Source organism: Camelus dromedarius, chromosome 27, assembly GCF_036321535.1.
Source record: "Camelus dromedarius isolate mCamDro1 chromosome 27, mCamDro1.pat, whole genome shotgun sequence".
Taxonomy (NCBI): domain Eukaryota; kingdom Metazoa; phylum Chordata; class Mammalia; order Artiodactyla; family Camelidae; genus Camelus; species Camelus dromedarius.
The window spans coordinates 4,626,101-4,652,031 of NC_087462.1; the positions used below are offsets into that span (position 1 = coordinate 4,626,101).

At 50.4% G+C, this 25,931-nt stretch overlaps 1 protein-coding gene across 5 annotated transcripts in view; it reads right to left on the reverse strand.

Moving 5' to 3' along the window:
* Positions 1-25,931, reverse strand: part of INSR (insulin receptor) — a 113,915-nt gene that overhangs the window by 8,640 nt on the left and 79,344 nt on the right. For 4 of the 5 annotated variants that reach the window (XM_031437078.2, XM_064479816.1, XM_031437079.2 and 1 more), the window contains exons 8-17: positions 25,431-25,681; positions 24,108-24,275; positions 19,517-19,718; positions 17,813-17,848; positions 13,131-13,405; positions 12,092-12,231; positions 7,946-8,105; positions 4,438-4,540; positions 3,219-3,286; positions 359-603 (exon numbers count right to left, since the gene is read on the reverse strand). In XM_031437078.2, the coding sequence (XP_031292938.2) occupies positions 359-603; positions 3,219-3,286; positions 4,438-4,540; positions 7,946-8,105; positions 12,092-12,231; positions 13,131-13,405; positions 17,813-17,848; positions 19,517-19,718; positions 24,108-24,275; positions 25,431-25,681 (1,648 nt within the window). The remainder of the gene's footprint in view (positions 1-358; positions 604-3,218; positions 3,287-4,437; positions 4,541-7,945; positions 8,106-12,091; positions 12,232-13,130; positions 13,406-17,812; positions 17,849-19,516; positions 19,719-24,107; positions 24,276-25,430; positions 25,682-25,931) is intronic. The other variant, XM_064479815.1, reaches the window with a different exon arrangement.

The window sequence follows — 25,931 nt, forward strand, 5'->3', positions numbered from 1 at the left end:
ACAGGGAATCTGTGCTGACTTGGCGGGCGGGGGAGGGAGATAGGGGTGGGTGGACCACAGTATGTTTAAAGGTTACAGAGGAGCCAGGAAGATAGGAGAGATGGAGGATCCTGGAGAGTGATGGGACAGGAAAGGGTCTGGCTCTGGGTGAGACGGGAGAGGATGGGACTGGAGAAATGAGAAGGGAGGGACCCTCTCCCCAGCTTAGGATGCTCAGCAGAGAGGGGGGCCAGGCAGGGGGGTCCATACCCAGCCTCCTCATGCTTTGTGCCCTAGGAGGAAGGATGGAGGCGGTGGGATGAGGGAACAGGCTTAAAAGGAAGCCTTGGTCCCCTCCCAGGGCCAGTGCGGGACTCACCACGTGGTGGCAGGTGAAGCCCTTCATGACCGAGGCCTCGTTGAGAAACTCAATCCGTTCTCGCAGGCTGGCCGACTCGTTGACCGTCTTCACCGCCACGCGGGTCTCCGCCTCGCCCTTGACGATGTCCCTGGCGTTGCCCTCGTACACCATGCCGAAGGAGCCCTGCCCGAGCTCTCGCAGCAGCGCGATCTTCTCCCGGGGCACCTCCCACTCGTCCGGCACGTACACAGAACACGGGAACACTGCTCCTCATTATCTACACAGCAGCCTCAGTGGCTCCCGCGGGGGCCCCTGGCCACCTCCCACCCAAGCCCTGCCTCGCTAACGTTCATCACTAAGTGACGTGTGATGCAGTATCTGTGCCGGGCAGTGGGCACACGGCCAAGAACAGGACAGGTGGAGGCTCGGGAAGGAGCCACAACTGGTCCAGGGTCCTGGCCAGGAAGTGCCGGGATGGGCCTGCATCCCCATCCTTCCTGTCTGAGTGCAGAGCCCTGCCACCAAATGACACTACTCTCCACCCGAGCCTGTTTTCTGCAAAGTGCCAAGGGGACGGGGGAGCACCCAACCTGCCAACCCACAGACATGTGAGTGAGCCCATCCAGGACCACCCAGTGCCAGTGGATCTGCAGACCGGCCTCAGCCAACTGGGTGAGACCAGGAGAACCAGCACTGCCCAGGTGGCAAACCCACCAAATTGTGAGCTAAGAGATGGTGGTGGTTTTAAGCCACTAAGTTTGGGGTGGTTTGTTACACAGCATATGATTCTCAGACAAATGCACAAAGTCCTCATGAGAAAAGCCAAGATGCACCTGCCTTCCTCTGCACCGGTTGTGGGCTGAGCTGTGTCCCCTGCAGATTTACATGTTGAAGTCCTAACCCTGGCATCTCAGAATATGGCTGTATTTGGAGACAGGGTCTTTATAGAGGGGATCAAGGTAAAATGAGGTCATTCAAAGAGGCTCTAATCCAATCTGACCGGTGTCCTTGAAGAGGCGATTAGGACACAGACCCACGCACAGAGGGACGACCACGTGAAGACACACGGAGAAGGCGGCCGTCTCCAAGCCAAGGAGAGAGGCCCTGCCAACACCTCGCTCTCAGACTTCCAGCCTCCAGGACCGCGAGGAAATCAAATTAAGTTTCTAAGCCTCCAGTCTGTGAGGCTTTGTTACAGTGGCCCGAGCAAACACAATACAGTGACCAATGCCTCCTGCAAGGACACTGGGTCAGACAGGAGCTCTGCACCCAAATGACTCATAGATGGTCACTGGGGTGGGGGTGGGGGCACTCTGCCCCCTGGGACCCTGAGCTTGGACCATTCCGTGTGTTCCCTCTGCCCAGATCTTCCTGGCCTTAAAGACTCATGAGCCCCAATTTCTGGCTTTCACCGAGCACCTTTCTGCCCTCAGCCATCGCTGCATCCCCAGAAGGAAGCAGGCCGGTGGGGGGGCAGAGGCAGCCACGAGCAGACAGCCTGGCCTAGCCTGACTCTGAGGCCAATGGCAGCCTTGGGGTCCAACTCCCCCGTTTCTGATGTCATTGACACCATTCCCAAGCAGGTGAGGGGGCTCTGGATCCACATTCATCCCCTCCTGCTCCTGGGCTCTGTGCATATTCCCCCTGGGGTAACCGCCTCGTCTAGTGTCTCTGCTCTGATGCTTTGAGGGCCTGCTGACTCTGGAAGCACTGCCTGTCCCGGGGCAGCCAGTTCCCACAGGTAGTAAATGGCTCACCTGGGAGTCCGCCTTTCATACCTGCACCAGCCAGTTCAGAGCCCACACCCCAACCCCTCCCTGATCTGGGCCGCTATGCCCCTGCCCTGATCACCCCAGGGCCAAGGAGCGGACATGCAGGGACAGCCCCTGTGCCCCAGACTCTGCCAAAATGGTTCAAACTAGTCCCTCCCCCATCTCGCCCTGCCCTGCCTCGCCCTTCCCGTGGGAGCCACAGTAGAGGCTCTCGCCCACAGGCTCCCTCGCACTCTTGCCTCCTGACAGGCCCTGGTGCTTCCCCAGTGGCCCTGCCTCCCGTTCCTAGGAATCCGTGAGGATAAACTTCTTCCTCATGACAGGCACCTCCGTGACTGCAAGTCTTACCAGACTTGTGTAAAGCAAATCCCAGGTGCCCTCAAACATACCACCCCCGTATCCCGAGGCAGCCTCTCGCTGGGCAGTGCTGTTCATGCTTTGAAAGTCACTTTTTGATTTTTTGCTGCATGAAGCATTTTAGAAGCTTGTAAAGCAACAGCTGCCTTCACGTCTGAAGGAGCAGCCAGGCCTTATCCACAGGGGTCACTCACTGGCCTTTGGTTCAGTCAAGGGGAATATGGCCATCCGTCCTGCACTCCTGCCACCAACATAAGCATCCCATCCATGTTCCACAGATGTGTCCCTGGTACCCACCCAGCCTCCCGTCTGCCCCCTCTCGTCCCTGCTCCTTATCTCCCCCCTCCCCGACCCCCAGGCCCCCCTCTTGGCTTCCGACTCTCACCTCCCTGGTGAGACGGCCAATTTGGTCACTGCTCTCTGGCTCTGACCCTTGGCACTCTCTGGCACGAGCCTCAGACCGCACAGCCCCCACGGCTGGGGGACCAGGTTCTTGGCCTCCCAGCCCAGCCCGCAGATCCCAAACCAGCTAGATCAGCCCATCTAAACAGGCGCCAGACAGACAGCAGGTGTCTGTCTGCTCCCAGTAACAGGGTTTCTGAAGCAAAGGGCAGGTCTGCAAGCTCAAGTGAACAAGAGGACTCTTCTCAGCATCCCGGGTGTCAACCCCTGAGTGTCACTCGACACGGTGGCAAAGGGAACTGCACAGCAGGGTTCTGGTCACCCATGGGGAGGGGGCTAAGACTCACCATCGCTGGCACTGAGGTACTCGGGGTTCGAAGAAGCATACAGTGGTCCCAGTGGCCCATCCGGCTGCCTGGATGAGAAAAACAGAGGCACCCTCATAGGACTCTGTGGGTCACTAGTGGGAGGTTACCAGCCTCCCCAGGGCAAATGGCCACCCTTATTAGCAGCATCCACATAACCCTGCATACACTCTGGAGTGAGGATGTGGGACCCTTTTTTTTTTTAGTGGAACCCATCAGATGCCTACTTAAGTGTGCCACCACAGAACTGCTCACCCATAAACTGTAATTTATGGTTGTTCCACGTGACACCTTTTAAAAACCACTCACCCACCGCTGTTCTGAAGCCATCTCTTTCCAGCTTATAAGAAACAATTTTCAATTTTCAGGAGATTTGCAAGCCAGTTGTTAAATACAGCCATCATTAACATTGAATCGCATGGGCTTATAATTAAATAAATTGTATACGAAGCAAAGGTGACGGTTATTCAAGACCCACCACTTCCTGATAATCATACTACACTTTACTAGGATCCACACTCTTGAGCCCGCCTAGTTACCGCACGTATTTACATTATTGCATCCGTGTGGCAGAAACACTGTATGACAGTGAGCGGCTGCTTATCTCCTCCCGACTCTGCGCTCAGTGACATCACGTCTGGAGCTGGAAATTGGCCCCGGTGGGAACAGCCACACCACAGAAGTAGGCAAACACTACAAACCAAGACTGATTTATCACTCTGTTGTATGTCCAGGCTTGAGAAAGTGATGGCAAAAATGTTAATAATGCAGACGAAGCTTAAAAATATGTCATCTCCGGAGCCATGACATCGCAAAAGGCACAAAAAGATTGAGAAAATGTGCTCTCAGAAAATAATCTCAGAATTATTCTCTGATTCTGCAGAGTCACTCCTATTACCGATAAGCATGTATGTACATCATTTTTGTCTCGCTCTTTAATGCACAGTATCAGTCGACACTTATCCTGGAACTACGCTCATTCGTGAACTGCAACCATACGTTGGCTACAAAGGTTTGGGCGGGGAAAAATTGGCAAAGACATTTGGTGAGGCTCAGCTGGCCAGAGAGTTTATGATAAAGAGTACTGTGTGCTGCATTATGACCATTATCCGTAAATTACATGCTATGCGTCCTTTGCACCAGTAAAACGCATAGCAAGTCTAGATGCAGCGCGAGCCGGTTGTTAACCTTTTACACTCACCTCTTTCTCAGGAACAGATAAATACTCCCAATCACAACACTGAAGAGAAACACAAAGATGAGGGGGCCGATGATAATCTTTGCAATATTTGATGGGACGTCTACTGAAATAGAATAAGAAAATACATGTTTCACATCAAAATGCGTTCCCATCAAATCTCACATCAGAACTCACATCTGCATGCTTTAACGGTGGGCCGCACAACCTCGCTGTCCCTGTGCCTCTCCTGCTGGTGTCCACAGGGCTGGGCAGCAGGCTCAGAGGCCCGTATTCTGGAAGCAAGTCCCTGACCCCAGACCCCTGCCCACTACCAGCTTTCTCCCTTTGCCACCGACGGTCAGTTTCCATCAGCCACATCCCCAGGTTTAATGCTTGGCTGTCACAACCTTGAAACTCTTAACAATTTTTAAGCCAGGGGCCCTGCATTTCACACTGGACCCTGTGAATTAAATAGCATATTTTAATCCCAGCAGCACCCATGGTAGATGAAAAATTCACCAGGAAGTGCCCTGAGTATGCTGGGGGCTCCTCCCACCAAAAACTAAACCAGTTGAGGAAATGTTACGCAGCCTTAATTTTTTTTTTAATTCACATGCAAGGCCAAGTTGTCTGAAATTATAAACATGTATTCAGACGCTTCCAAGCCCAGGAGGAAAATGAGCTCTGATAAGTCAGAGAAGAAACCGGGTCCTTTGGGTCTTTCACAAGAGCAGCTTGCTGAATGCTTGCCACCACACCCGGCGGTGTTTAGACTGCTTTGACAGGTGATCTTAATTAATCATCCCATACGCCAGCGTGTGAGATGCTACGACCAACACCAGTTAACAGAGGCTCAGAGAGGTGACGGGTCTTGCCCAAAGTCCCAGAGCTGATCCACAGGGGAGCAAGGATTTGAACCCGGGCAGTCTGAGTGAGTTCTTGGCAACTGCCCTGAGCTGTCTTTGGTGGCCAGCTCTATCCTGAGATATCTCATCCTCCCGGACCTCCCTGTATTGACAGCCAACTGCCTCCTCCCATCTCCGGTGGCTCCTAGCATTCAGAAAGCCTCCGTAAATATTTGATGATTGAATGTGACTTGAGAAATGGAAACCATCTGGTCATGTGCAGTTGTCGGCGGGGTGTCCCTCCTCCCCGCCCCTTAGGAGGTGGGGAAAGCTGGAAGCTACCAAGTGCTCAGGACCCAGCACATCTCAGGGCAGAATATAAGAGCCATGCCGTCCCCCTCTCCCCATCTCTGCCTCCCCGAACCCCGCTGTCCCGCTTACTCCCCAGGTTCCAGGAGCTGCCAGAACTAGGCTGAGGGAAGGGAGGCACCCAGGGCGGAATTTGAGAGGAACCCTTGCTCTGGGCCATGACAGTGAGCGCCTCTCTAAATTCTGCACCCCGGGTGTCTTGCTGGCTTCCCTATTATTTAACAAAGAGTTTTTCTTGTAAGTAATCTAATGAGTCAAACATTTAATTCTCCAGATGTTTTGCTCTTGTTAGTAAGCTGTGCTGGATTTCCTTGAACATTTAGCTTTCTTGGACATCTACGATCACTTCCTTAGGATAAATTTCTAGAACCCAGCACCACTGGCTGAAACAGTGAGAGCCTTCGTAAGGTTTTTTTGATACGTATTATTAAAGTACTACGTTTTAGCAGTCACCTGCCATGACAAAGAAGGGCCATGTGCTGGCACTCTCGGACAACACTACGTAGGTCATTAAAAGACAGAAATAAACAGAAATCTTGCCAATTTGGTAAGTTAGAAATTACACCTTGTTTTAATTTGCTTTTTTGTCTCTTGTTATGGTTTTGAGTGAGGCCAGACATTTTTCTCTTATGTTTCTTATTTTTCAAATCTTCTTAAATCGGTTATTTATATTCTTTGCTTATTTTTATGTTAGGACATATCTCTTTTAATCATATGAGATACATATATATACACATATATAGTTATTTTGTATTAAGGATGTTAACTCTTTGTCAATGATATTACAAATATTTTTCCCATCTTGATATTTGCCTTTGAATTTTATTCATGGTGTCCCTGTTTCTTAAGACAGGGACTCCAAATCCTTGAAATACCCTGAGTATTAGAAGTGTCTCTGTTACTGATGAGCCCCCGGGAACACACCTGAATTTGTGCTGAGAGAGGAGAGGGCCCGGGATGGGGGCTGACCGCCGCGAGACCAAGCGCGCCGCCGGAGGCGCGGGGCTTTCAGCCTGACCTTCGCATGGAGGAGGCGGCTGGAGGTGGAATCCTGTCACGTGGTCAACGATCCGCTCAGTCACACCCATATAATGAAACCCCAATAAAAACTCTGTTCACCAAAGTTCAGAGGAGATTCCGGGCTGATGAACATCACCGCGCCAGGAGGGTGACGTGATGTGTCCTGATTCCTTGGGACGAGGACAAGGGAGCTGGGTCCCGGACCCTCCTGGCTCCCACCCTACAGGGCTCTTCAGCTGGGAGGTCCTGACTTACATCCTTTATAATAAAACTGTCACTGGAAACCGCGTTTTCCTCGGTCTTGTGAGCCATTCTAGCACACAACCAAATCTGAGGGGGTCGTGATAACCCCCGAGTTTGTAGCCAGTCGGAAGCGCTGGCGGCCTGGAGGACCCAGACTTGGACCTGGCGTCTGACGGGAGGGCGGTCTTGCTGGGAACTGGGCTCCTTAACTTGCAGAGTCTGCGCCACCTCCGGCAGACAGCACCCGACTCACAGCACAGTGTGTCCGGCTGGTGTCACAGCACTCACTCTCTCCCTGGCCTTGGCCAGAACCACGGCAGCAAGAAATCACTTCCCATTTTCCACCCTCCCCCCATGCCTAGAACCTGAAAATTCCACCAGCCAAGCAGAGGCTCCGTCTCCCCCCTCCCACCCAAGTTCCCGCTCCTCCTGGTCTAGAGTCTTCCCTCCTTCCAAGTCATGTGTTTGTTCACTCATCCAAGTTCCTACCACGAGTTGGGCTGAACATGTTCTTTTGCCCCGACTCAGACATTCTTCCAGGTTTCCACCAAGATGTCACCACCTCCGGGAGGCACTCCCTGACCAGCTCAGCCTTGCCCACCTCTCCCCGCCCTGCTGTCTACAGTGGGTCCAGCTTGTCCAACAGCAGCACTCACGGCCAGCATGTTGAGAGCACACCCAAGGCTGAGGAGGTGAGCTCCCACAGCCTCCCTCGGAGGGCACGGCCCATCTGAAAAAAAGGTTCAGACACCAGGAACAGGAGCGTGTTTATCAGATGTGCCCTGGGCCAGCCACTTGACAGTCACGTCATGGAAACCTCCCTTCTTCTCCAGAGGTGGTCCTATTATTACACCCACAGCCAGATGAGGGAGCGCGGGCTCAGAGAAGGCAAGGACCTTGCCCCGGTCACACAGCGGCAGCCGGTGGAGCCAAGGCTCAAGTCAGGGCCAGTGCCCACGGCCTCCACGCTTCCCCATCCATCCTCTGAAATGCTCTGCTGTGCCCAGAGCCAAGCACAGACCCTACCGGTCGAAGCGGCCACGCAGACTTACAATAATCTGTCACATAGAAATAAGTGGCTTCTGTCCAGGAGCCGTTGCCCGCCAGGGAGGTGGCCCGAACTCTCACGCTGTAATTCCCGGGCGGCAGCCCGCGCAGCCTGCAGCCCCGCTCCAGAGCGAAATGCCTTCGAGAGACGCACAGGTGCAGCTCCTGAAACACAAGGACGCCTCTCAGCGGTGGCACGGAGGGAGCAAAGCACAGCCAGTGTCACAGGAAAGCAACTCAAGGAGTCCCTGAGCCTTGGCTCTACGGATAAGGCACAGACGCAGAGGTCATGACGGTAGCAGCCCATCTTCCCAAACCACAGCCAAGCACGTGGCCGCATCCAGTCATTTAATCCTGACAACAGCCTTGTGCTTAGCCTCAGGTTAGAGACGAGGAAACTGAGGCTCAGGGCAGGGGTCGGTGAACTTTTGCTGTAAAGGGCCAGATAGTAAATATCTTCAGCTTCAAGGGGCCACAGGATCCCTGTCACCAACTCCACCCTGCCATCCTGGCTCAGAAGCAGCCAGAGAGGAATCTTGAATCCGTAAGATTCGTTAACAGCTAGGCGCACTGGATGCCCAGTGAGACCCTGTGGATGCTGAAAGCAGACCCTCGTCAAAATTTACATGTATCATGAGATACTGTTCTGCCTTTGATTTTTTTTTCCAACCATTTTAAGATGTGGAAGTGATTCTCAGCTCACGAGCTGTACAAAAATAGGCTTCCATAAGTAGTTTGCCCTCCCCTGGCCGGGGAGCCGAATGGTCTGGCCCTGACCTCACAGCTGGTGAGTGGCAGGGCAGCCCTTGAGCTTTCTGGCTCCTAAAGTTCTCCTTGAAGCCACCAAGAGGTCTCCAGAAGCGGGGGAAAGAAGGGACCTTCGTTGCTTAAATCGCCTAAAAACCAAATGGATACACAGGCTTAATGTTAAAACGCCTTCCTTCTCCTGGTGCAACCTTTCGATCTGATTTTATTTATTTTGCCATCGTTGAAAGAGTTGGGATCTACCTAAATGTCTGGTAAGAAGAGAGGAGGTAAGTAAGCAGCTACAGCCCAGCAGCAAACATGTAAAACAGAGGAACCCAGGGCTGATGACAAGAGGCGTGAGGCTCGCTGGGCAACAGGACCACGAAACCTGCACGCATCGGCCCCTGAGGGCTCCCCTCCTGTCCTGACTGTGAAACATTTCCAAAACAGCTCCAAGCTAATGGTGCATGCAGAGAACTGGACTGGAACATGTCAGGGGGGCGTGGGGGCAGAGAGAGCGACGTAAAACTCCCCATGCTTATCATGTGACAATAACAGCAAGAAAACAGACTGAGCTGGCGGCAGGGGTGGGGACTCTAGTCCAAAGGTCCTTCCAAGTAGGATGAGTCACCAAGTGGAGAGGGACAAATAAGCAAATATAGAAACCAAAGGAGGCTGCTATCCGGGATAAAGGGGAAATGCGTCCTCCAAAGCTGCCCGTGTGCCCCGGACACCTTGAGGGCGGGAACAGAAAAAGCCAGAACCTCTCTCCATAGGCACCAAAAAACCCAAAGAAAAAAACAGCAAAACAAGAAGCAAATCTGATCAAGAGTGAAGGAGCCAGTTACAGAAAAGTCTGTGCAAACAAGATAAAAAAGCTCAAACCTGCAAAAACATACTGAATCGAAGGATGTAAGTGCACACACGAAAAGACTGAAAATCGATCAATGCTCTTTGCAGGGAGGGAGTGGTCTCTGGGACCAGGCTTTCCCAGGGCAGGGAGGGGAAGGGGTGAGGGTCCTAATGTGAGGTGTGAGGGAAGACAGCTGTGCCTGAACTCCTTCCGCTGCTCAATTATGGGAGCTAAGCAGCTCCCCTTTGGTCATAAGCTAGTTTGGGGGGGGGGGTTCTTAGATGCTGGTGCCAAAGGAAGGAGAACGGCTTGGAGGAGCTGAAGTCCAGAGCCTGTAACCTCAGCCTCTACATTACACTGCACAAAGAGCTTCCCAGACGTGGTTTCCGAATGGCGTACATCCACCAGTTCCAGGGCTATACCGTCCTCTACGTTTCCATCCTGCAGTGGGTAGACGTCTAGCGGCCTGTGATTTTTGCTAGTGGTGAAATCTTATGCATAAAGCTTTGCCACCACCCCCAACTTTGAATTATTTCCTTGGGACATATGGGTTTTATATATAGGGGCTAATGTATTAATAAGCTCTGCGATCATGGCCCCTAAGAATCATGCCTCCCGTTAACGCACCCCTGAGGGCTCCCCTCCCATCCTGATTCTGGGCTTGGCCACTGGACTCGTGTGGATGTACATTCTTCCTTGTTCCTCTGGATTACTCTCTGCAGGACATACAAAAACTAGCCGAGGGGTCACCGTTTGCTGGTTTCAGTTCTAAATCATCATCAGAGCGGAGTATTTGGACATCAACAGCAGACGTGGTCGAGGAGGGAAGACAGAGGGAGTTCAGCCGCCCTCTCTGACTAGGGGAAGCCATGCTGAGCCCACCTGGTTACAGAATGACTCTCCCCCAATGTCCAGGAAATCAGGCAGTTTTGTTACAACCTCTGTTAGGCGTTGGCAAACTATGACCCGCAGGCTAAATCCAGCCCACTGCTTGCTTTTGTAAATAAAGTTCTACGGGCACAGCCACTCCCGTTCATTCTCCGTACTGTCTGTGTCTGCTTCGGAGCTGACCAGTTGATCCAGAGACCGTGTGGCTCCCCAGGCTGAAAGCACTGGCTCTTTGCCCCTTATAGGAAATGCCCTCTGACCCGCATGATCACCCTCATTGTAGACGGCAGGCGCCAGAGCCCAGTGGTCTGGGTTTGAGGGCTGAGTGTGTGTGACCCTGAGCAAGTCCGTTCAGCTCCCCGAGTTTCCATCCTCTCAGCCGTAAATGGAGACACTGGAAGGTTTCATTTCCTGGGGTCATTGTGAGGTGTAAATGGATCATTGCAAACGGCTCAACCGAGGGCCAGGTGTTGCCTCTGGGTCAGGCCCAGGGAGGTGACCTGACTTATCTGCCTGAAGTCACCCAGTAAAGGGGGAAGCTGTCCTCTCTCAGGTCCAAGCCCCGGGAGTGCCTCTCCTGGCAGGTGTAGACCCCAAGCCCTTTCTGGGGATAGAGAGCTGCCCCATGGTGTTACAGGCTAAGAGCAGGGGCCAGCAACCAACGGCCATTGGGCCAAATCCAGACTGCTTGCGGCCTGTTCTTGCAAATAAAGTTTTATTCACACGCAACCATACCCCTTCCTTTATGTGTCACCCCCGCGGGGGCTCTCACGGTGCAAAGGCAGAGTTGAGTATTTGCATCAGAGACCACCTGCCCACAAAGCCAAACCTGTTTCCTCTCTGGTCCTCGACAGAAAAAAGTTTCCAGCCGCCGGATGAGAACATCAGACGGGCTTGGGTTTGAATCTCGACTCTGTGCTGAGAAACCTTGGTGCCACGTAAACTCTGGATGCCTCAGCACCAGGCTCACGTGGCTCACTCTGAGGTGTCACTGCACTTCGCTGATTCCAGGAGGCCTGTTAGTTCCACGTTTTGACATTTCTGCAATTGGAGCGCATCTTACAGTTGGCAACGCCACCTTACGATTAGAATTGGCAGCAGCTTTTCCTTTCTTAGCGGTCCAGAGGGGTAACGGGGCCTCTTGTCAACGTCTCACGTGGTAAAATAGGGTAATGAGATGCTGCATGAAAAGCGCTTAACGCGCTCGGGCGGGGCACGCAGTGAGCCGGCAGGACACCTTAGCTTCTCCTTAAGAGTCCGCACCTTGTGCACCTCTGCGTTGGCCCATCATCTTGCAGACACCTTGTGTCTGGGAGTAAAGAGAGGCATCCAACAAAAAGTCCTTTATCGTTTTCAGTGATTCATTCCAGACTCAGACGGCTGTCTCTAAAGTGAAATGAGTCTCCTGCCAGGTCGGAAGGGCCGCACATGCAGACAGCCGTCACTCAGCGTGCGGAGGAGGGCTAGAATTCAACGTGAGAAACTGAGGCAGGAAATCAGATTTGTAGGTTGGCATTTCTGACCCATCTCCCTGGAAAGTCGGGGCTTTGAGTCCTAACGACAAAGCATCTAATGAGAGGAGCATGAGGACCAGAATTTAAGAAGAGGAAGGAGGTACCGATGACAGCCCTGAAGGCACACGGCCAAGCACCAGGGGCCTTACCTCATCGCCGTATCGTCGGTAGCTCACTTCATAGAGCACGATCAGACCGTTGGGTTCCTTGGGCTCCTGCCACATCAGGTGGACGACGTTGTTCTCGAAGATTTCGTGGGTCACGGGGCCCACAATATCATCGGCCTTGGCTGTGTGGAGCGGTGGTTAGAGGTTGAGACCCGTGCCCCGGCTTAAATCCCACCTCCACCAACCAGCTGAGCCACCTCGAGCGGGTCACGCGACTGTCCCGTGTTCCATTCCCCTTGTCGGGAAACAAACATAAAACTCACCCCACGGGATTACCAGCATCTCTATGTCTGTCTGTCTGTCTGTCTCACATCCAGTTGGTTCTCTTTCTCTAGAGAACCCTAATACACTACACATGTGTATTTCTTAATTTTACTTTATTTTTCTCATGATTTGTGTGTACCTTCTAAAGTTTATATAATGGCTATGCAGGACTCATGTCATTAAAAACTAATAAAAGCAAACATGCATGCACCTTCAGGGCATTATGTCAAGTGAAATAAGGCAGAGAAAGACAAATGCTGTATCACCTCACTTATACGCGGAGTCTGAAAAGGCTGAACTCATAGAAACAGAATGGAATGGTGGTTGCTGGGCGGGGTGAGGCGAGGAGGTGCAGCGGGGAACCGGGCGATGCTGGTCAAAGGGGACAAAATTCCACTTGTAATATGAGTAAGTTCTGAGGATCTCATGTACAGCATGGTGTTTGGAGTTAATAATACTGTACTGTATACGTAAATGCTGCTAAGAGAGAACTGAAATGTCCTCACCACAAAAGAGAAATGATAATTATGTGATGTGACGGAGCTGTGAGCTAAAGCTACCGTGGTCATCATGTTGCGATATGTCAGTGTATCCAACTGACACACGGTACATCTTAAACTTACGCACTGGAATATGTCCACTGTATCTCGATAAAGCTGGGGGAAATTTTAAATGATTAAGGCAAATGAGTTAAAGTCGCATGTCTGCTGACGAGAGGGTGGAGAGCTGCTTTTGGCCCCCCGATGAGCCAACCCACCTTCGGGCATGGTCCTGGCGCTGACGTAGGCGGCCACGCTGCACCGCTCCTCGGGGGCATCTTGGTTGCAAGCCTGCAGCTCGATGCGGTAGCCGGTAAAGTGACGCAGCCCCGAGATGACCAGTGACTCTTTGCTCACCACTTTCTCGAAGGGTCTGTGCTCCTCTGAGCTGGTGGGTGCGCTGGTGGAGGAGGCGTTGGGGAACCCCGGGAGCGTGGGCACGGCCGCTGTGCCATTCCCTATGTCAGCCAGGGCCCTGCGTCTCCGCGACGGCCTGTCACAACAGTAGGACACACGTGGTCCCTCAGTCACCATCTCTACGTGCTGCTGGGGAATAAAGGCTTAAAACCAAGGACCATGGTGCAGCGATATTCAAAGGGGCCCATAGGTTAAAATGCAGATTTCCAGGAATTACAACCCAGAGCAGCTTTCAAAGAAGGACAGGCAGGTTCACCCCAAGATGGGGGGGAGAGGGTCCCCAGGACCATCCGTCATAGACATCCCAGTAGTCCCCTCCACATGCTTGATTTCAGATTTTCATTTTGCAGGTTAATAGTCCACCCAGGGTCAGTGTTAAAAACAAAACGCCAAAAGTGTGCAAGAGTCTGGCTTTTCAGGACGCCCTGCCGAACGGTCCCAGCTATTGCCATCACCAGTTTAAACAGGAGAAGTGCACCTACTGATCCTTATGACCACTCGGGACATCTGCCTAACTTGAGTAATTAAACTTCAGTTCTTGGTAAAAGACTCGTATCACACAGGTTGCTAGGGGTAACGGAAAACAAAACCCGCCTATGCCATTGGCATATTCTGCCCCCCCCCTTACATAGATACATGAAGAAAAATGTGATAGCCTAAAAAATAATAAATACAAAAAAAGTCTAAATAAAATTTAAATTACTCATTATTCCACAGCCCACTGGGTCCTAGTGTTACTTTTTCTGTAAATACTCTGTATGAGTGTAATGGGGACCAAGCCAGTTTTATAATCCACTTGCTCACTTGCTGTATTGGAAGCATTCTGAAATAGATTCCTTAAACCCTAATGTCTTAAGTAGGACAGAATTTATGCTTTGTTTTTTTTTTTCAGCGTGAGGGTTTCCCCTCTTTGTTAGGAAAGTACCGCAGGCGTGTTGCAGAAAACTTGGAAAACGGTAGAATATTCCATTTAATGCATGAGCCACAAGCTAACTTAGTCATCCTCTCCCTTTTTTAATATAAGCGTAGCCCTAATTTTTTTTTCTCTTATAAATATTGCTTTGATCACTGTCCAGTTGTCTTATTAGTCCCTGAAGTCGATTCTAAGAAGAGAAATGAGTTGATTGTGCCTCCTGGCCCGCATGGCTACGCTGCCCTCCAGACGCTTCGCGCGGACCTGTGGTCTCAGCGGCAGCCCAGGAAACCGCGCCCCGGGCTAATCTCAGCCGTGCTGAAGGTTAACAGGAGTTTTTGTTTTGTTTCTTTTTTCCCTTTTTCAGATTTGCAACCTGACGCTTTTTTTTTTTTTTTTTTTTTTTGGAAGCATCACTCTGCTGCTTTATTGGCTCCTCTCTGTACTGCTGAGTGTAAACTCTTTTTTTCCTTTGTTGATTCTTTTGTGTTTCTCTAAGGAATAGCCCACCCTGGTCCTCTGTTTTTCCATGAAGTTCTAGGACCTTCCGCCTTCCTGTTCCTGCACTGCTCCCTCAGCAAAGGACATCAACCTTTTATCGATCTACCCTGATTTGCTGTGTGCCAGTGAGTTTTCTTGAAATGATCTGAAACAATCTTTCTCATTTATCTGTAAAAGTTTATATCTCAGCAATTTAGAATTGATTTTTCTCCCCAGGTAATTCTATATGGGGTTACTAAGGTTTTAGGGCAGTTATAAAAAGGGACCTTTCCCCCTGATTTATATCGTAATTATTGCCAGTGTATCTACTGGCTTTTTACTCATTTACGCTGTACCTACTTACCCAAACTCTCCTTCTGAGAGTTTTTATGATTGATTTTCTTGGGTTTTCAAGGAACACGCTAGAAAAAGGGTCAGCAACCTTTTCCCATAAGTGCTAGGTAGTAAATATTTGGGGGTTTGTGGGACATGTGGTTTTTGTCACAACTACTCAACTTCCAATGGCTTTCAAGCCATTGCAGACCGAGCAGCCACAGACACAATGTCAACAGATGGGTGTGGCCACAGTCCACTAAAACTTCCTTCAGAAAAACAGGCAGCAGCCGTCTGCCCACCTTCCCACTACAGGATTTGCAAATATCAGTCATTTTATTTCCCTCAATCCATTCTTTACAATTCTACTTTACATCTTTACTGCACTGGCTAAATGAAAGAGAAGTGTTAATTAGTGATGATAAGATTGGCTTTTCCTTCCAACTCCAACAGAAATAGTTTTAAGAAAGACATCAGCTTGGCTGTTGGTTTCATTTAGGTAGTATTTATCTTGCTGCAGAAGTTCTCTCTTCCTAGTTTTATAAAAGGCCTCTTTCCCACTCACTCCCCTTTCTCTAGCTGAGGAATTTTTAATTAATGTTATTGAATGAGGTGATTATGATTTTCCTTACTTGGCCTCTTGATGAATTACATTATATCATCAGAACTCCTGATCTTGAACCATCCTTGCACTTTTGAGATAAACGATGCTGCCAGCACAGAGTTGTACTTAGGACATTTGGATTTAAAGTCCCACACTAGCTGGTCCTGGGGTTTTCTTTCAATGTAGCATCTTTGTCAGGTTCTGCTAAGGGGTGCTGTGTCAGTTTTATAAAACTGGGAAAAGTTTCATAGATTTCTATGCTCTGGAAGTTTCTATATTACAGAAAAGAGTTGCTCTTAGAGAGTGTGGAAGAATGTACAACTCTCTGAGCCTGGGGCCTTTCTGCAGGGGTGGGGGTTAATTGACACTTTTTTTAAAGTCCTTTCCTAAGGTTATTAGGATATTTAATCATTCTGCTTCTTCTTGAATTCGCTTAGACAAGTCAAAATTTCTCACCTCTCTGAACATTTCAAATTGAATGGCTCATGGTTATCCAGAGAATTCTACATATTAAAATCTCCCCCAGACCTTAATTTTATGTCACCTCCTTTACTTCTAGTTATTGTGCACATTTCCCTTTGATTATATTTACCACAAGTTTTGCTATATAGGTTTTCCACTCCCTCCATGACACATTACACTTTACATTTTGAAGTTTTTTTCTTAATTTATGAAACCATTCAAGCCTACTAATTTGCATCGAAGTCCAGCTTCGGCAATATGCTTACAAGTGAAGGTATGTGAGATTCACGTGTCCATTATTTTCCAAACGGACTTTAATGGAAGTTTCCATTTTTACTTTCACCCAATAGATGTCTAAGTGATCCACTGCTAATTACCAGGAAGGAGAACTTTCTATTCAAATTTTGAAGTTTACTTTTCGTTTTCATTGCTCTGTGGTCAGAAATCAAACCCTACTTTGGCAGGAGGGTCCCCACTAAGATTTTCTTTGTGGTCTTTTTATATGAAAAGACCAATGGATTGGAAACCAAAGCTGTGAAACCAAAGATACATCCATATTAGCAAGATTCAGAACATTTCTAAACAACCACAGATGGGCCTTCCAAAATTGACTGAGAGGCTGGTTCTTCATGAGAAACTAATGAGAAACTGGTATCTCAACAAGCGGAAACATCCGTGCTCTCCGCAAATAGGCCAAATATGCATATGTGAAGAGGTTTATATCCAAAAAGACCACCACGTGGTCACGAAAGGCCCCCGCCCCCACCCACGGGGCAGCATCAACTGATCTTCCCACTGGCGACCTACACAGCTTCTTCTTACCCCCCAGTCTCACCCCAGGAGTGATTCTGCCCTCTGGTCCCACCACCCAGGGGACATCTCGCCCCGAATGTCAAGAGGTCCGAGGTGAGAAACCCTTGTCTGGATCAACGCCTCAAATTTCTAGACCTTTCTTTCCTACAGATTATGTTCCAAACGGCCACTAGAGGGCAGATCGGGGCCGCAGGCAGGGCTGAAAGTGAATAAATAAACCCTCCGCTCAAAGAATAGAATCCGGCCGCCTGGCCGCAGCCTGCCTTTCCGGCCCCCCTGCCTGTTTCTCCCCCTAGGAGCCCCGGACTGGGCCCACCGACTTGGCTCTCCCCCAGTTCTCTCTGCCTGGCCTCTCCTCCAGGACAGCCCTCCTTAATTCTTGAAGACGCGAGTCAAAGAGGAGCGCCCTTGTCCTCAGCAGAATTAAGGGGCTCCCGTCTGTCATGCGGCACTTGTCACGCGGCGTAAACCCGTCCCGCTCGGCCTCGCCCACTCCCTGCCGCACGTGGCTGAGGCTCTGGTCCCGGGGACGGGTCTGCACACACGCTCGGCGTTGATAAAATGAATGTCTAGTGAGTGGCTGCACGGAGAGACACGTGTGGCATCTGGCCGGTGCCCAGAAGTACTCCCTGGGTTCTGTGCTTTGGTTCAGAGTGTGTTAGTTAAGATTCCCCACCCCCGACCCCCGACCCCCACATTCGTGCCCAGGTCCCATTTCCGGGTGAAGGCGTTTAACGTGCGGGTTTGTGCAGCGCCAGGCCTCGGCGCAGCGGCGCGTCGCATGCATCAAGCCACAGAAGCCCCCTGCGGTCCCCAGGGCGCACCACATGCTTCCCGCCCCGCGCGCCCCGCCCGCACGTCCCACAGGTGAGTCGTACCTGGTGTCCTCCGCGCCAGGGCCTGAAGAGGATTTTCTGTGAAAACAAAACCAACTGCTTTTGAGGACAGACAGAAGTTCTTTAGACAGACCTCGGCTTCTGACAGCCCGGTAGCCACATTCTGTACCAGCAGCCCGAGGGCGCCCTGCCCTTGCCTATGGACCACTGTTTCCCATCACCTGAATCACGTCTTCCCAGCAGGTGCAGAGAACACAGCAAGGAGGGGTGGGGGGCAGTCAGAGAAAACGCACCCCCCTTCCAGAGACCTGGCCATCTGGGGTTCCCTCTGGATGTCGGACTCGACTACCTTTAAACACCACCACTGACCCAGCCTCTTCCTTAGGTCTGGCAGCTTTTTAACGTGTGGAACAGTAACCGCCTCAACGCCTGGGCTGGGACACTCAGTGCTCTTCTGAGCTCAGGGTGAGGGATGAGAATGCAAGAAAGAGGGAAAAGGAGAAGTGTTACGTGTTGATGGTGCCGGGGAAGCAGCTACCAAGCACAATGGGAGGTATCTGAAGACACCCCGTCTAGAATCTTGTTCTATCCCAGTGTAAACCTCTGGGGGTTTCAGTCCACTTTGGAAACAGCCAATTGGACCGGACTTTTCTGGGTAGCTGTCTGGTGAAGTCTGTAAAGGGAAGAGGTCAAGGGTGGAGAGGGAGGGGGCGGGTCAGAGTCCACATCACACATTTACTGTGAAAACCTGGGCAGTCACTCATCTGCTAAAAAAAATAATAAAAATAAAAACAAAAACAGGTTTCGGACCCAAAACAGGGAGATGGCTGCTGCTTCAGTGGGTTACTGGGAAGGTTCGCGAAACCATCTGATGCAGACGGTGCTACCGGCGTCACGTGAGGAGAGGCCAGGGGTGCTACCCAACATCCTGCAATGCACAAGATGGTCCCCGTCACAAAGAATGAACTGGCTCCAAATACCAGGAGTGCCAAGGCTGAGAATCCCTGTAGGACTCGTGCAGACTCATAACCCTGACAGCAGGGACTCGTCTGCTCTCCACTTTACAGGTAGGTCAACTGAGGCACCGAGAGGGGCGGGATAACCTGAAACCCACACAGCCTTCTACCTAAGTGTCTGCACAAAAGGCAAGGACATATGGAAAACTGGGAGTCATTTTTATCACAAACCCTCGCTCCATAGATCAGGTGTACATCAGCATGTGAGCCCCTTCACTCACTAAGGGAAGTATTTAAATAGGAGCAGCCTCTGGGGTTTTGAAGAGGCCATGGAAAGTTCTGGAAGGATGAGAAGGTCACACAGATTTTAAAAAGAGAATGCACTGTGCTTGAGACAGTAACAAGTCAAGCACGGGGCCAGGCAGGCATTCCTCAGTAATCTAACCTAATAATTGAATCTGTCGATTATTAATTACTGTCTATAAGAATCTATCAGATAATAATTAACCACCAGTAATCTAATGGAGTTGGTTCCAGAACTCAGACTGAGGCCAGAGGCTGGGCTGAAGCGTTCATGAGACATCGGAAAGCAAGTGTGGAGTCTTTTCAGCTTTTTCCCCTGTTCTGATGGTCACGTGCTCTTCCTGGTCAGGAGCCTACGGAAATCACAAGATCTCGTCCTTCACCCCGGGAAGCGGCTCAGCAAGGACTCTGCCCGCCCTCTGTGTCCCCACTTCATCTTGGTCCCTAAATAAGGTTCCCCAACCCCAAGCCAATGGCAAACCCTGACCTGGGGATGAAAACCACATTGTGCAGGTAATCCTCAAATGTCTTCCGGAACGAGGATTCCTCCAGCTCCTTCAGGATCTGAGAGTCGGTCTTCGGGCAGGAGCAGCACTCTCCGGCAGCCTCCTCGTACTCGGTCTGATTGTGCTTCTGGGAGCCCTCAGACTCAAACGGCGGAGACCAGGTCCGGGACGGCAGCTTCAGCCCTAGAGGAGGGCAGAGCAGGTGCGCTCAGGTCTCTGCCTGACACACACCCCTACCCTGAGCGAAGGGGGCTTTCTCAGAGCGGCTGGGCACCCGGGCCAGAGCTCTCCCAAGTTCGACTGGGAAAAATCAGATCGCTCACTGGAGGGTCCTGACACTGTCAACTGAGAAGGTTCTTGTCAACGTGCAGCGGGAAGCTGTCAGACACCATAACCCCACAGGGCTAGAGGCTGAAGGAAACCAGGCATGTCCCTGCCTTCATGGAACTTACATTCTAATGGGTGAGCTGCATCAGGGCAGCGGGGGAGGAATACAAAAATAAAAAATAAATATAATAGAGACATATGCCGTGGATCAGAGGGCAAGGTGAAAGGACACAGGGTGGCTGGGGGAATATTTCAGAGAAAGTGACCACTAAGCAGTCTCCAATTAAGTACAAGAATGAGCCATGCACATATCGTGGTGTAAAGCAATTCAGACAGCAAAGAGCATGTGCAAAGGCCCTGAGGTAGGAGTTTCGTTGGCATATCAGAAGACACCAAGGACCCAGTGTAGCTAGAAGGGGATGAGGGAGAGAATGGTGAGGGATGGGATTAGAAAAGGACAGGGGGCCCAAGTCACAGTTAAATGGATGAATGATGCAATCATCAATCAACCACGTAAAGTGTGGAGAGGGCAGAGCAGAATTCCACATGGTCCGACTTACAGACCCAGTGGTTGGACTGAGCAGTCAAACTGTGCAGCACAAATGAAAGACTCTACAGTCATTCAGGAAAACAGAAGTCAGATTAGGGCAGTGGTTCTCAGGGGGCGGGCAGGAGGGGGGAGTGATTCTGCGCTACACCCCACCCCCTACCACTGGGCAAGGTCTGGGGACATTTTTTGCTGTCAGGGCTGTCTGGGGAGACAAGGGGACGAAAGGCATCCAATGGGTGTCAGCCAGCAATATTCAACATCCTACCTTACACAGGACAGCCCCCACCACAAAGAATTATCCTGCCCCAAATGTCAACAGTGGTGAGACTGAGAAACTGTGGGCTCAGGACATGAGAGAAAATTGGGGGAAGAAATTTTTCAAAGAGGCACAGAAAAGGAAATTTTAAAAAGAAAGAAAGAAAAAAAAAAGAACAACTTCTCAAGGTAGTGCTCTTAAAAATACCACACTGCTTTTTCAAGGACCACAGCTGGTATGTCTTGACCCCTGAGGTCGGGTCCGGGGAATGCTTGCCGCCTGTCGTGTGAGCACAGCCACGCGGTTGGTTCAGCCTCAAGGATGCAGGCTACTCCTTAAGGGCAAAAACAGTGCCCTCAGTGCTGGGCGGCTACTCAGCGAGGGGAATTCCATTCCTTCCTCTCTCCTTTAATGGCTCCGGCAGACAGTGAGCTCTAAGTAGCTCCCTGAGGATGGTGAGTACCCACTCGGAAGCCCAAGTATTTATACAGTTTTGGAAATACTTAAAAATACTTCTTACGTTTATTAATAGGCATGGAATAACCCGTCTGGTTTAGCTGTTAGAAGGGCTATTGATGGCACTATGGATGGGAAAAAAAACCTTAGGATTTCCCTAGTAAAGGGGGTTCCTGACATTTTTTTCTGGGGAGGAGAGGTCTTTTGATCAGGCACAAGCCTAGCGTCTGACACGTGTCACTCTTCCCAGCACCCACTGCACGACGCTTGGGGCCCCTACGGATTCCCTGTGACTATAAAATATAGTGAAGTATCTAAGACAGTCACATCCATAGAGACAAAGCAGAAAGGTGAGCGCTGGGGGGTGTGGGAGGGGGAGGGGGAGTCCATGGTGACTAGGGACAGAGTTTAAGTTTGGGAAGATGAGAAAGTTCTGGAGTTGATGGTGGGGATGGTTGCACAACAATGTGAATGTGCTTAATGTCACCGAGCTGTGCACTAAAAACTGGTTAAAACAGGGAGTGGGGAGGGTGTAGCTCAGTGGTGGAGCGTGTGCATAGCATGCGCGAGGTCCTGGGTTCAATCCCCAGTACCTCCATTAAAAATTTTTTTAAATAAATAAACCTAATTACCTCCCTCCCCCAAAACAACAATAAAAGACTCAATAATTTTAAAAATGGTTAAAATGGTAAGTTTTATGTTATGTGTGCTTTACAATAGCCAACACAGAGTTGGTAAGACCACTGTACAGTTGGCATATGCTGAGGGAGTGGAACCTAGAAGTTCTCACCAACAAACAAAGAAACAAACAGTAAATACGTGATGTGGTGGGTACATGAATTCACTGGACGGGAGGAATCCCTTCACAATGCGTATGTGTATAAAAATCATCATAGTTTACACATTAAACATCTTGCCATTTTACCTGTCAATCATAACTCCATAAAGTTAGGGGGGAAAAATCACTTGTGATACGAAAGGAAGCTACTGCTGGTCGCGGTTAATAAGTGATTTGTCTCGTGTGTGTTAGGAAGGTTATTTCTTTGTGTGTGTATTTGGTTTTTTTCAGCCATGGCAAAATACACATCACATCAAATTTACCATCTTAATCATTTTTAAGTGTACGATGCAGTGGCATTGAGCACACTGATGTTACTGGGCAGCCATCCCCACCCTCTACCTCCAGAACTTTCTCATCTTCCCAAACTGAAACTCTGTCCCCATGAAACTCTCATCCCCTCCCCCAGCCACGGCCCCACCGGCTCCTTCCTGTCTCCATGGATGCGACTCCTCTAGGGGCCTGATATAATACAATATCTGTCCTTGGTACCTAAGTTTATTTTTAATGACATAAACTTTGGCATCATTACGAATAAAGCCATGTTGAAATAGTCATGTTGTAATGATAGATTTCAACTTCCAGAATAAAAGCTGTTGCTCTTAAAAAAAAAAAGCTTTGCCTGCCCGGCTGCTGGTGGCGGTTTCGGTTACTCGAAGGCAGGGCCAACGGCTCACAGCTGAGACCATGACTTTGCTTGCTCTCGAGTTATATAAAGCATCCAAGGAGATAAATCACGTTTGCAACCCTCTGCTCAGGCGGGAGATGAGGTCACAGGCACACACATAGCACATGCTCTGACAGCTGGGACCGCTCCCGGAGATCATCTGGCCTCCCGCCCCTTCTCCCCAAAAGGAGGCAGCCGATGGCAAGCCGGGTGACCACCCGAAGCCCTGCAGCGGGTCAGAGGTCGTCGAGCCAGGAGCAGACCTCAGGTTCCCGACCTCACCCACACCTCGCCCGCGGCCCCGAGGCCTGAGGATACCGCTAACTCAAAAAATCTAAAGGAAAATATATACAGACAAACAAAACCCACTAAAGAGAAAAAAAAAATGACTTCTGTTTCTCCGATTTGATGGGCTTTTTAAAAACCCAGTTCTAAAATAAACTAATTTATACAAACTCATTTGAGGCTTCAAATAGTTTTCCATTTTTCTATAGATGGATGGAAGCCCATTAAATAAACAAGATTAAAGACTGGAAAAAACCTGTCATGAGGGTACATGTTTAATGGGAAGCACAGGAGGGAACCGGTTATCACCCTCTGCTGTCTCCGATCCTTAAAGCTTAAGGGTCTACGATGCAGGGCCAGACTTCCGCCCTGACTTTGTCCGTCACCGCCGCACACATCTGCGGGTCTGCACCTTAGCAGGGGAGCCTTGCGTGGGTTAACACAGCTACACTCCCACTGGGGGAGGCGGACGAGGGAGGGGGGAGGAGAAAGTTCCACAGGGAAGTGGTGCCAAGACGTAGGGAGTGTCTGATTCCGACCCGAGTCTTCAGAGCATGTTCTCGGGCTGTGATCTTTAGAAATGTGTGCAGACCTCCTCTTACTGAGCTGCGCAGATACGGCGTTTTTCCACAAACCAGAGATCTGCGGCAACCCTGCCTTGAGCAAGTCTATAGGCACCATTTTTCCAACTGCATTTTTTTCCCTTCATGTCTCCACGTTATGTTCTAGCAATTCTGGCGATGTTTCCAACTTTTTCATTGTGATTATATTTGCTTTGGTGATCAGTGATCGGTCATCTTTGATGTTACTATTGTAATTGTTTTGGCAATTTTTTTAGCTATAAAGTACTCTTTTTTTTTAGCAATAAAGTACTCTTAATTAAGGTATGTACCCTTTTTTTTAGATCTAATGCTATCGCATATTTAATACACTTCAGTATAGTGTAAACATAATTTTTATAGGCACTGGGAAACAAACAAAAAAAAATCACACGACTCGCTTTATTGCGGGGGTCTGGAACGGAACACACGATGTCTCTGAGGTCTGCCTGTGTGTGCGTTTTCGCAGGAGACCAGAGGGAATGTGTGCACCCACATGCACTCGTACGCACACTGGGAAATGGGAGGAGGGGAGAGAACAAAGCAGGTCCAGTGTGTAAAACCAGCCCCTCCCGCGCCTCTGCCTGCACTCACCTTTGAGGCAATAATCCAATTCATACAGCTCGCTGTCTTCCGCCTGCCTCTCCCAGAAAACCAGGTAGTGTGTGATGTTGCCGTTGGGGTCAGAGGGAGGCTTCCACTTCAGAATAATCTGGGACGAGGAATTAGAAACCGAGATGGGATCCAGCGGGACGGAAGGATCTGCACAGGGGAAAGGAAACAGGTCCACAGTGAGGAGGAGGACGCATGGGTTACAAAATTTCAGTCCATTCAAACCACAGCTTTTGTAGATGACATAGCCATTCGTGTTCAACCACTGATGCAACCAACATTCATCGCGCTCCAACTCTATGCCAAGCTTTCTCTGTTCTGGGCCCTGGAAAGGTGCTGGGGATGGTAGAAATAGACAAACTCACATTTTCTGGTTATGATTAGCCCCAAATGGAACCCAGTCATGACAGGGCAAATTCCAGCACTAAGATGTCACTCAAGCGTGTCCCTGAGCTGGCAGCCCATTTAACATCCCCCTAAAACGCACCACCTTTGGGTGGTGGAGGGAGTCGGTGAGGGATGGGGCCAGGGCGGGGGTGTGGTCTCAAAGCAGAGGACACGGTGTATCCAAAAGCCTGGGAGATGGCAGTTCCTGGAAACTATTCATCCTTTGGTGTTGCTGGAGGGTACAGGATGAGAGGGCAGTAACCAAAAAAGCTGGGGCTGGTGCATAAAGTTTGGACTCTATCCTACAGGACAGGATTTCTCACCCCCGGCACTACTGACGTGCAGGGCTAGATAATTCTCATGGGGGCCGTCCTGTTCATTGTGGGGTGTTGAGCAGCGTCCCTGGCCTCCACTCACTAGATGCCAGCAGCCCCACCTCCGCAGTCATGACAACCAAAAATGTCTCCAGACATCGCCAAATGCCTCCTATCACAGTGGCCGGAGAGGACTTAACGCTTGATGGAAATATAACTGAATTGCTATAAAATCCTCCAGTGCGCCACCCCCCCCCGCCTCAAAAAGTGGAGATGGGGGAGGGGCACAGAGGTGAAACCAAAATGGCAACATATGGGTAATTGCTGGAGCTGAGAAATGGTTATTATGTGGGAGGAGGGGTGTCATTTTCTTCTTCTTTTGTAAATACTTGACAATTTTCCAGAATGGGAGGAAGAAACACAAGTCCCCCTCTCGTGTATTCCTGCTAACGCCTCATCTTCTGAAATCATAAACCTCGGTGCCCGTCTCTTTCAGAAGCCAGCAGCCACGCCAAGGGGCATTTTAGATGACGTCACTGCGTCCGCCTGTTAAAGGCAAGACGTGTGACTCACGCACGGGTTCACATCCACGAGAAACGCTTACTAGTGGCATCTGTCTGGACATAGATGATGTCGCTCTTGGCCCCGTACGTGCGGCGTTCGTCAGAAAAGGTGACCAAGGTCTTGACAAAGATGGCGTACTGGGTCCAGGGCTTGAGACCCCGCATCAGCCACCCGGGGTGGTTCTGTGACTTGGGGTCATTGGACCTCATCGGCGGGTCAATGTCCACCACCGTCCAGCTGTTGGAGCCGCACGCATCCTGTCCATCGAACTCCGTCACGTTCTGATAAGGGCTTTCAAGACAAGAACAGGAAAAGGCGGTTACCGTTTCTCAATTACAGCCCTGAAGACCAAAGAGATGTGGCCAGGGGAAGTTACATCGGGTAGGGGTGCGTCCTGTTCGCCAACGGTCTTGTGCCACAAGGGAAGAGCACACAGGAACGGCCAAAGAGAAAGGGACCACATCCCTCATGTCTCAGTTTCCCAACAAGAAGAATGATGATGGTGATACCAACTGCCTGACTTATAGGTAAGATGACACGA